Below are 10,751 nucleotides of genomic sequence, written 5' to 3'. Positions count from 1 at the left end.
AAAACATATATTTTATATATATATATAATATATAATATACTATATATATATATATATAGTATATATATATATAGTATATATATATAGTATATATATATATATTATACAATTGATAAGTGAAATTAGAGAACAATCTATATTCTAATGCTTACATGATTTAGTTGTACTTACAAAAGTATTATTATCGGTATTATATTTTTATCATTCAAAAGAAAAAAAAACATTACTATCACAATATACGTACGAAGCGAATATTAGAATATAAAACGATACGATATACTTTATACTGTTGATTTCAGCTAAACGTTTATAAACTATTAAAGTCAACCAATATATATACGTACATGCGAGTATGACAATTTGTTAATTTTTATAATTGAAAAAAAAGTAAAACATTAGTAAAAAAGATTTGTTATAAATGCCAATGATTAATAAAGTAATTAGCATAATCAGGACAAGTAACTAAATGAATATATAGTTAATTTAGTCATTTTTCTAATTGCATTTGTTAAACATGAATGAGAGAGCAACAATGTTAAAAGGATAACTGAAAAAGCAAAATCATGTTAATATTATTATACGCTATTGCTTCAATATCAGTCTTTTTATAAGAGAAATAATTAAATAGTAAAGAGTTAGATTACATTCGCTTACATCTTTTTTTACTCCATAAATGAAAATTGAATTGTCTCATTCGTCTTACAAAAAGCACGAATTCCATTAAATTAAAATGAAATAATACAGAATTACGCTACTTTTCTCTCAATGTGATACCTTGTCCTATCCCTCGAACCTAAATATCAGAAAAAAAAAATATTGCGAAACTATATATATATATAATTTAACAATACATTTGTCTCTATATTTATAATATCACAGTAATCTAGAAATATATAAGTCTAGCATCTTCTGGATTTTGTTCCACAGGACAGTATGGGCATTTCAGTCTAGAAACAAATTGATATGGTTTTTTTTTTATCTTTTTTTTTATAGAGATTTAAGCATTGATGCACTTTATCTACGTTATATTCGAACAACATACTTGTTTGCATTGGTGAGCTTATTTAATGCATCCCTTGATATTACGTGACCGCAAACTAATTTCATTGGTGGATTGTTTTCTGTACTTTGTTGTCGAAGGATTGGACATGCGAAAACCGAATGATAACGACTTTGTTTACCCAAATCTATTTCGATCTATTTATAAAAAAAAAAAAAAAAAAAAAAAAAGAGAGAGAGAAAAAGAAAGAAAGATATGAAATAATTAATTATTCTTAACTATTATCAATAAACGTTGTAAATTACATTTACCGGAAGTTCATCTTTTCCACTCCATATACCAGTTACTTGTCTTTGTTGCATAACCTGTTTAATATTGAGAAGAGCAGGAAGTGCTGTACATCCAGCATTGATACTGTAAAATAAATATCTTTCTTATCATTGCTACTCGTCAAAAATTATATTAATTCTATGTTCTATCCAACTTACCAAACCGAGAGTGGACTGTCAACGCTTAGGCCTAATAATGTACATGCTTCTTTAGTAAAAACATCGTGAATGTCAAGCCATAATGTAGGATCTAATAAATGGCTATACGGAGATGATTGTATTCCATTCGGTAAATAAAGTAACGTTCCCATTAGAGCTTGTACTTCTTTTTCATGACGTCCAACAAACTGTGTAAGATTCTGACGTGCATACATTATTGCCTCTGTTTGTTTAGTAGGTCCTTGTTGTACAAGCCTTATGAAATGTAATCTATGTAACTTAAATTCAAGAGATGAATTCTGCAACGATCAATATCTTCTTTAGAACAAATCTAATTAATTTCATATAGATTAGAAATCAAAGACTATATCGTCTTAATATAAATTTACTTGTGCCAAAAGAGCTTCTCTGTGTTTCTTAGCCCACTCAAGTGCAGGTTCTAAATTTCTTTGCTTCAAGCAATCAAGTATATAATTTAATTCTGTGAACGGTTCTTTCCTGCCTTCGTCGGTTTTAATTCCTGCTTCCTAAAATATTTCTAACTATATCGTTTTCTTGAAAATTATTACTACGTATTTTACAATATGAAAATGAGCAGATGATTGTACATAAATACCGCGATAAAAAATTTCTCTATACGTAATCTATTTCCTATTTCGTCAAAAAAGTTTTATAATTAATTAATCAGATAGCTATTATTTAACTATATAAGATATAAAGATATGTGTGAGTGTATATATATATGTACGTGTGCATATGTGAGTATACGTGACAAGTATTTTGATATCAAAATAAAAAACTATTTGTAATCTATTAAAATACAAATATGCTAAATGATATATAAAATTATGAATAATGAGATGCCTCCTCAATTATTGGTTATAAATTTACTGTTGCCAATTCATCTGCAATATCCAGCATTCCTTGACGATAGAAGTGTTGACAGATAACTTGATTAAGAAGGTGAGACTTTTCTGGACCAGAAAATACATCTTCTCGACTTGTACTTGCAAAATCAGCAATAAAGTTTCTGTCAATAGCTTTGCCCACTTTAGATACCGTACTGTGTAAGTCTCGGTGATCGGTTGCCAAACGTTGTACAGTATCACGAACCTTTGTCATTGCTTGTTTTAATACCTGCACTTGACCCGGTGTCAGTTCATGATCAGATGGTGCTAAGAAAAACAATAGATTATTTCTTATATTTAAACGCATTAAAATGTACATAAAAAGAAATTATCAATACTAGTGAAAGATTCAATCAAAAAATCATTTTCAAGAGGTTATAAATATGAAAAATCAATTGGAATTGTAACAAAACCTTCACAAACTTTACATCGTTACTCTCGAGTAATCAGTTTTAACATAATTTCGTCATAATTTCACAAAATTCTGCATTAATTTGTGCTGAATCACAACAACAAAACGAAATTGTATAGAGTCGAGTCAAGGACATCATATATCTTAATATATCACGTAATTCTTACCTTCTTCTAATTCCTTTTTTAACGACTCGATATGATTTATTAAATCTCGTAAAACATTATCTGCATGTTCGTTAATCGCACCAAATTTTAATAGAACTTTGTCAACTTCGCGCTCAACAGCATTACAAGCCTCCATTGTTGTTTGTCTTCAATATACTCATATCATTATTAAAGGCGATACACCAGATCTCCAATAGAAATCCACGTTGATCGAGGCGCACTCTGGTAGTGAATTTCAAAATTAAAAACATTACAAAGCGATTGGCTGAGAAAACAAACCTATTTGATATTGGTACTACGGAAGTTAATTCGTTGTGTAAACGTTGGCAACACTGATTAAACTCAATTGCTTTCTTCGAGCTTCACTATACTGGCTGGCTCACTGAATCAGTCGCCATTTGTAACAATTTCCTTGATCACTGAGCGTGAGCAGCAAGAAACATCCTAGGGAACGATCGGAGTGGTTATATTGAAACAGTAAGAGAGATAGATGATATAAAGCTTATGTGCGTATCAGTGTATATTAAAATCGACGATGTTCGGTAAAATTTCTTTTCGACAATATGTTTTTCTAACCAAAATTCTTATCTGAAAAATATTAAATATTTTAATAAACATATGTCAAATAATATTATTTTATAAGGAACTCGAATAAAGTATTTAATATTATTAATATGTCAATAAACGTTAGATAAAGTATAATTTTATCTATGATACGAAGAACAATGTAGATTATTTCGATTAGATTATTTCCTTGTATAATAATATTATTCATTCGTATTACTAAGTACATTTTTTTCGACAATATGTTATTAAAGATATATTTGTAAATTTCATGAAAATTATAGAAACGTATTATAGTAAAATTATATAAAACACATATATTAAAGCATTAATTAAAAATTGTATTATTTTAACAATACATACGTTTTATAAAGTAATCGTCACGTAGGTCTATGCTTTAATTTTAGGCAAAATATATCATGGATGAAATCGAATGTCGATATAACTTAGGAAATTATATTTACACTATCAAAGATACTAAGGAAGTACATACAAGATTGAAAAGTGGTAATTTATCAATGATTCGAAATATATATAAATAATTTTTTTTTTTTTAGATTTATCAAAATTTACAAATGGACATCTTTAATTTCCAGATCCTGTTTTTGTTGCAGAGTATATTAAATTAAATGGTACTAATTTGGAATATCAAGTACAAAATATAAATACAACAGCAGGTTGGTACATGCGCACGTGTCCAATTGTAAAAGAAATAATTAAAGAAACTATATTTATTATTTCTATGAACTATTATCTAAATTAATTATTATTAATCGTATTGAAGGATTTCTTTGACAATATAGTGTTTTTTATAATTGGAATATTTGTTTCCAATGGGTAAGAGCTTCAACTAAAATATTGTAAGATATCTTAATAGTAGTGAATGTTTGCTTTCAGAGGCCTCGTTCGTTTGGACAAGGAGTAAAACATTGTTGCTAATTGAAGCCTATGATGCTAGGAAAGAAAAATTCATAGATCCTAGAATAAAAAAGAAAACTCTTTGGAAAGAAATTGCTCTAGAATTCGAGAAAAAGAATTATTACGTGTCTGCTGAAAATTTAGATAAAAAATTTAGGAACTTAAAAAGGACGTACATCAAGATCCGTGATAATATTAGAAAATCGTTTATGGGGAAGGAAAGAGTTACGTGGGAATATTACGACTATTTACAAAAAATTTATGAGAAGGATTATCCTATTATGATAAATACAAGTTTAGAAGATAATGAAAATAGCGATAAGATATCGCAAAATCTTGTTAATAGCGACAGTTCATTATCTGCAAAATTTGCAGCGGATGATGATTTCGTTGAAATATTATCTGATCAAATTGATCGATCCGAACACTACAATGGTACTACGCAAATAGTATGTGATACAAAACCAAATACTATACGTGGAAGAGTAAAATTAAGGACACAAAGAAAAAGACAAATGAAAACACTTAGAGAAGAACATCTTAATTTAGAAAAAGAAAAGATTAAAGAGCTTCGACGTTTGAGAGAGGCAATAGAAAATAATAATGAAATACAGAGAGAGCGTAATCAACTTTTTTCAGCTCTCATAATGAATATAACGTGTGAAACGTTGAATGAATTTAAATTTGGATCTTTTTGTGAAAAGGTATAAATGATATTAATTCATATTGTGAACACAGGGTATTAAATGTGAATAAGGTTAAGTTATTATAAAAATAAATCTTTCTCAGATTTTCATTATTCACGTTTCAACTTGATCAAAATGGAACCAAAGCAGTCCAATTCGATCTAATGTATTTATAGTATATTTAAGCTTCTTACTATAACATGTATATATTTGTATAGTAGAATCTAGCAAAAATAATCTAATAGATTGATCAAATTTATGTGTATAAAGAAAAATGTATATAATAGATTTTTTAATAATGAAACATACATTTTGCTAACTACTACATTTTTGTAATAATTGCAAAATAAAGTTATCAATAATTCCTTTGCGAATAGTCGTCAAAATGGTAAAGAAAATTGAAGTTCAATCTATTTCGTAAAGTAATTTTTATACACTTTGATCTAATTTTTTTTATGGAATTATTTTAAATGCACATTAATACAACTTTGGCAGTATATATTTACACGCTATCATAATAAAAGTAATACCATTTTGTTTTGTCTTGAGCATGAAACATAGAATTTCAATAATTACATTTTAGAAGTACGGAATTATTTCTACTACAATTTTGTGTCAACAATAATAACACTAGTGTAAATGGAAATTCGAAGACAAAAATGTACGTTATATATCTTACAATTAACTGAAGAGAAATAATTTGTATTACGAATATGACACTTGTTATTTAGGTCATATATAGCCTAAGAATATTTGTACAAATATTTTAACTTAAAAATTACAATTATATATATATATATGATCAATTTCACATTGATAAATAGAAGCATATCGCCTATATAACAGTGGTGTACCCTAGTTTCTCGGAATATATTCAGTTAAGTAATTTATATGAAGTATATATATATACAGAGAAATTCATATTACATAGATTATTTATTTGTTCATTATTCGATTGGTGTACCCTAAAACGAAATAAGTCATCGTTAAATTAAAACATTAATCATAACCTAATAACTAACAAATTATTAAGTTAGTAACTTAATAAATAACAAAGATAACATAATCAAGTCCATAAATTAAACGTAAATAGAATGAGGGTTATAATAGATAAAATTTACAAACCCATTCTTGAGCCATCATGAGTATAGTCGTGTTCGATAACTTTGGTCCAATTAACGGATTCATTTGTGCCATGTAACAACACAACCAGCTGGAACGATGATATGTGATTATCGGTAACAATAAGTACTTTTAAATGTAACTCTGAATAATACTTACAACAACCAACAAGTAAACGATGTTAATATCAGAACAACTTGTAGTATTCTAAAGTGGAAAGAAAGAAAAAAAAAACAAAGAGAAATAGAAATAATTAATTAAAAAATTTTAGATCATGAAAAAATTTTCATTGACAGATAGACACACAGTGGGATGGGCCGTATTAAAATATTTAATATATAGCATACCCACGATTTGTTCCATTAGGCACGAAACAGGGCAAAGCGATACCAACTGCTCCCCATAATATGGTAAATACTAATACTGGTGCTACAGATGCTCCCATTTTACGATTTATTCGAATTATCAACGAACGAGAAATAAGAAATAGATCAAAGAAATTACGAATTCCGACCAGCGGACTTGGTCTCAGGTGTGTGTAGTAATCACATGAGTAAAACTCTCGATAGAAATCGATATAACATCGAAAATATCTCACGTGACATCAATGAATATCGTATCGTATCGTATCGTATCGTATCGATTCGATTCGATTCGATTCGATATACCGCGATTTTCAAATGGAAAACGAAGAAACTTCTTTTTTCTTACGTCTTATTAAATCGATATTAAATCGATTGCAAAACTTAGTTTAGAAAATTCTTTTTTCCTCTTTCTTTTTTTTTTATTTTATAAAAAGCTTATTGAAAATATCGTTCAGAAGGGAAAATTCATTCAGAACGAACAGTTTCGAGCATGGGACAGGAGAGAAAAAGGTAAAAACGAAAACAAAATATATTCTCAAGCTAATATATTGAACTTTTAAAAGATGATCATCGTTGAAATTTATTCGTTGAAATTAATCGTGTCTTTTGATGTTGCCAAACGAATATTAAATTTTCAATAACGAATATAAAGCTGGATAGAACGGATGCACCGGATAACATACCAAAGATCAAAGACACTTGATTCATTTCGATCGGACTTGGTTTTTGCAATTCTGTATCCTTCATAAAGTTCGATCCCAATTGTTTTTTCAATTTCGTTATTAAACCAATCTCGTGCAATCTTATGATACTAAGGATATATAATACGATATATTATTATTAATTTTCATATAATATTTACATGTGTATTTATAAAGAGTGTATCATTTAAAACGATATATGCAAAGATATCTCCGATTTTTTTTTTATTGTTTCCAATTATATTTAAAATATTTATTTATAAAACAAATAGAATCGGATTTATTATATTATTTAAAATGAAATATATCCTATGTATATATATATATATATCCATATTTTCTTTTTTTTTTTTTTTTCATTTAAAAAAGTACTGGATTTCATAATAATCTTGGTATACACTTTTCGTTAGGACACTGTATGTCTTTATATATATATATGTTAAATAAAATATATATATTTATTATATTTATTTATTTTTCAAGTGTCTACGAATTATGTATACGTGAATGTATTTAAATTTACCCAATATCTATCGTCCTTTTATATTTGAAATTTTTACTTATGGCGGATGCAATCCATGTCTCATAATATGATTGCCCTATGGGTTTCAATTTACAGATATATTCTCCTTTTGCATCGTACACATCTTCGGCATAAAACATGGTATATTCGTTGGAACAAGCCTTTTCGTACATCTCTCTCTCCGTTTGTGTGATAATGAATCGTTTATTTTCAAAGAGTTCGTTCAAAGTTGGGTTACCCCTCTAAAATATCAATTAATTATTAATTAATAATAATTATAATTATAATTATAATATATACATATATATATAAAAGTTTAATATTATAATAGAATATTATAAGAAAATCGTTCGTGTTGTTTCTGTAAATTTGTGTCACGTTTCTTCACATCTTTGTATTTTTTCTTTCTTCTTTTATTTATTTATTTCTTTTTTTTAAGAAACAGAAGAATTATATTTACTATAAACGCTAGGTAAGGAATAGATCCGTTTAAAGTAACGATTTTATAATTCGTATGATTCTTCAAGTACTCGAGATTTTCGAAAGGTTTTATATAAACTTTATGCGTCATGTATGTAAATATCAAAGCAGAAAATGCTATATGAATTAAACTAGAGAATAAAGCGAGCGATAATTCTATGATCCGAGATCTTCCTTCGAATTCTTTCGGGATACAACCTGAAATGTTAATAATTATAAATATAACGTGTTCCTGAAAATTTTCGAAAATCTCGACGATGATTTCGAGAGATAAAAATAAAAAAAAAAAAAAAAGAAAGAAATAATCTATAATATTTACCTTGTTTGCACAACATGGCGAGATTGTAGAAAAAGTGATCGGCGAAGTATGCTTTTTGTTTGATTCTTTCGATGTAATAACAAAAGATTATTTGGGATATATGACTGAATATGGTTAATATTAAATACATCATCAAAATTGAATACCATACTTTCCATGAGAATAAATACAACATCCAATTTTGATCGTGTGTATATTTCACTTGAATGAATAGTCGTTGTCTATATATTATGTATAAAAAATATATTTTATATATATATACGTATATGTAAATTATATTTTCATAAATATTATATTACATACGGAGTAGTCCAGAGTGCAGGTGTAAAAGTAGTGGCCACAAACCGACTAGAATATATTTCTATTTTTGGTATTACATCGGTTTCGTGTCTTTGAATTTTACCTAACAAACCATCAAAAATATCATCCTTGTGATTACCAGAATATGTTTCGTTCGTACGTATTGGTTTTAATCTAAAGAAAAAAAAAAGAAAAAAAAGAAAGAAAGAGAAAGAAATTTGATTACAATAACAAATTACCAACAAGTTAGTACTCGAATATTAATATTTCATAATTGTTTGAAATTTACGTAAAATTCAATGAGTCGGCCAGCATATTCCATATATCAGCGGCAAGTCCTGTGATCTTGGTATTATTTTTATCGAAGGATACTATATTTTTTTGCTGTGGTAAATAGAGAAAAGAAATAAAGAGAAGATGTATACGTTTACTTTAACAAATATTTTTTATTATTATTATTATTATTATTATTTATTTTAGAAAGACGAAGAAAAGAATGAGAAAAATAAAAAAAAAGATTTTCTATCGTCGTCGTCGTCATTATTATTTTTATTATTGTTATTATCAGTTTCTTATCGTTTTTTTATCGTTTACCTGATAGTAAGTAAGTTGAATGGTTTCTCCTTGAAAATTATGCGTCTCCATTTCTCGTTGTTTCAATAATAATTCACGATGAAGGATCGAGTAAGGACCAACGCTGAATATTGGTACGAAGTTTCCAAGATTTTTATCCCATATTACACCACCGATCGTATATGAAATCATGAATAGATCTTGCATCGTTGCCATCAATAAGATACGTTTCATGACGATAAAAATAGATAAAGAAAAACAGTAAGAAAAATTAATCGAACGAACAACACGAACAAACTACTGAATATTCGGTTTCGTCACTGAACAGTAAAGTGTAAGAATGATGTTCTCTGATTTCGATTGGTAGAAATATAAACCGTAAAATCGCGTGTCCTTTAATAATTTAGCGTGCGAACAGATATTACGTAGGTAAGGGCAGACATTTCGATAACGATTTATGTTATCTAATTTCTCGTTTTCGCATTAAGCTTGGTGTATATGTAACAATCACAGATTTTTTATAGCAATGTAAAGTAACACACACAAACTATATTCTCTTTCTCTCTCTCTTTTTTCTTTTTATGCGCCCGAGTTTTTCCACCCTCTTCCACTCTTCCCTCTTTCTCCACTTTCTATTTCCATTAGTCATGTGTTATCCTTCCGTGTTGTTTATCGTAATGCAAAGTGTCATTATATGACAGTAGGTAATGTTTCCTAGTAAAAACCTATTTGGTAAAAATAGAAGCACATTTAAATAATCTGAAATGAGAGAGAGAGAGAGAGAGAGAGAGAGAAGAGTCATAAGTTTTTAGACTAGTCATACCTTTTAGATACGTTTGTTATTTTCTAACGTGTACGAAATCTTTTTTATTTTTTATATATATGTTCTCTAACAATTTTTTTATACATCTTTTTTTTTTCTAACACGTGAGTTACGTTAAATGTTTCTGATAAATCGAGAATGGATTTAAGTGTAAACTGGAATTTAATAATTTTATTTAATATAATTATATAATTTTGTAATTATATTTTTATATATAATTATGTATTTGATATAATATGATTATATAATTTATTTATATAATATATATAATTAACGGTATTTTGAGAAAATTATATCGGAGATTAATTGACGTGAAACTACGAAATAAAGCAAGAAATAATTGAAAAGATATTGAAATAATTCGAACGTTTTATGAAATCTTTCGAATGTTGTTTAATATCA

The 10,751-nt window shown here is 27.5% G+C and overlaps 4 protein-coding genes across 19 annotated transcripts; 1 reads left to right on the top strand and 3 right to left on the bottom strand.

Annotated features, from left to right (window-relative positions):
• Nucleotides 1–463: 463 nt before the first annotated feature.
• On the bottom strand, nucleotides 464–3,142 carry LOC127070660 (E3 ubiquitin-protein ligase RMND5A). 2 transcript variants are annotated; one of them, XM_051008932.1, is made up of 7 exons: nucleotides 2,976–3,142; nucleotides 2,380–2,663; nucleotides 1,878–2,015; nucleotides 1,489–1,787; nucleotides 1,306–1,414; nucleotides 1,043–1,197; nucleotides 464–947 (listed from the first exon to the last, which is right to left on the bottom strand). In XM_051008932.1, exons 1-7 carry the CDS (start codon nucleotides 3,109–3,111, stop codon nucleotides 884–886), a joined length of 1,185 nt encoding a protein of 394 aa, XP_050864889.1. In that variant the 5' UTR covers nucleotides 3,112–3,142; the 3' UTR covers nucleotides 464–883. The 2 variants fall into 2 exon arrangements, with proteins under 2 accessions (XP_050864889.1, XP_050864890.1); XM_051008933.1 differs by having other exon boundaries at nucleotides 1,312–1,414.
• Nucleotides 3,143–3,333: 191 nt separating this feature from the next.
• LOC127070662 (uncharacterized) lies at nucleotides 3,334–5,468 on the top strand. 15 transcript variants are annotated; one of them, XM_051008942.1, is made up of 5 exons: nucleotides 3,334–3,452; nucleotides 3,947–4,046; nucleotides 4,154–4,216; nucleotides 4,437–5,161; nucleotides 5,247–5,468. In XM_051008942.1, the coding sequence occupies exons 2-5, from the start codon at nucleotides 3,959–3,961 to the stop codon at nucleotides 5,271–5,273; spliced, it is 903 nt and encodes a 300-aa protein (XP_050864899.1). In that variant the 5' UTR covers nucleotides 3,334–3,452; nucleotides 3,947–3,958; the 3' UTR covers nucleotides 5,274–5,468. The 15 variants fall into 15 exon arrangements, with proteins under 15 accessions (XP_050864899.1, XP_050864895.1, XP_050864898.1 ...); XM_051008938.1 differs by having other exon boundaries at nucleotides 4,136–4,216; XM_051008941.1 differs by having other exon boundaries at nucleotides 3,334–3,481.
• Nucleotides 5,469–5,536: 68 nt separating this feature from the next.
• Nucleotides 5,537–6,823, bottom strand: LOC127070682 (V-type proton ATPase subunit e 2-like). Its single transcript, XM_051008972.1, has 4 exons — nucleotides 6,613–6,823; nucleotides 6,425–6,472; nucleotides 6,269–6,356; nucleotides 5,537–6,108 (listed from the first exon to the last, which is right to left on the bottom strand). The coding sequence occupies exons 1-4, from the start codon at nucleotides 6,708–6,710 to the stop codon at nucleotides 6,091–6,093; spliced, it is 252 nt and encodes an 83-aa protein (XP_050864929.1). The 5' UTR covers nucleotides 6,711–6,823; the 3' UTR covers nucleotides 5,537–6,090.
• Nucleotides 6,824–7,139: 316 nt separating this feature from the next.
• LOC127070656 (uncharacterized) lies at nucleotides 7,140–10,176 on the bottom strand. Its single transcript, XM_051008920.1, has 7 exons — nucleotides 9,548–10,176; nucleotides 9,243–9,337; nucleotides 8,957–9,127; nucleotides 8,654–8,874; nucleotides 8,315–8,532; nucleotides 7,855–8,096; nucleotides 7,140–7,441 (listed from the first exon to the last, which is right to left on the bottom strand). Exons 1-7 carry the CDS (start codon nucleotides 9,758–9,760, stop codon nucleotides 7,198–7,200), a joined length of 1,404 nt encoding a protein of 467 aa, XP_050864877.1. The 5' UTR covers nucleotides 9,761–10,176; the 3' UTR covers nucleotides 7,140–7,197.
• Between the last annotated feature and the right edge of the window lie 575 nt (nucleotides 10,177–10,751).

The sequence above is a fragment of the Vespula vulgaris genome, chromosome 19 (assembly GCF_905475345.1).
Source record: "Vespula vulgaris chromosome 19, iyVesVulg1.1, whole genome shotgun sequence".
Taxonomy (NCBI): Eukaryota; Metazoa; Arthropoda; class Insecta; order Hymenoptera; family Vespidae; genus Vespula; species Vespula vulgaris.
This window is presented reverse-complemented; position numbering and strand designations above follow the sequence as displayed.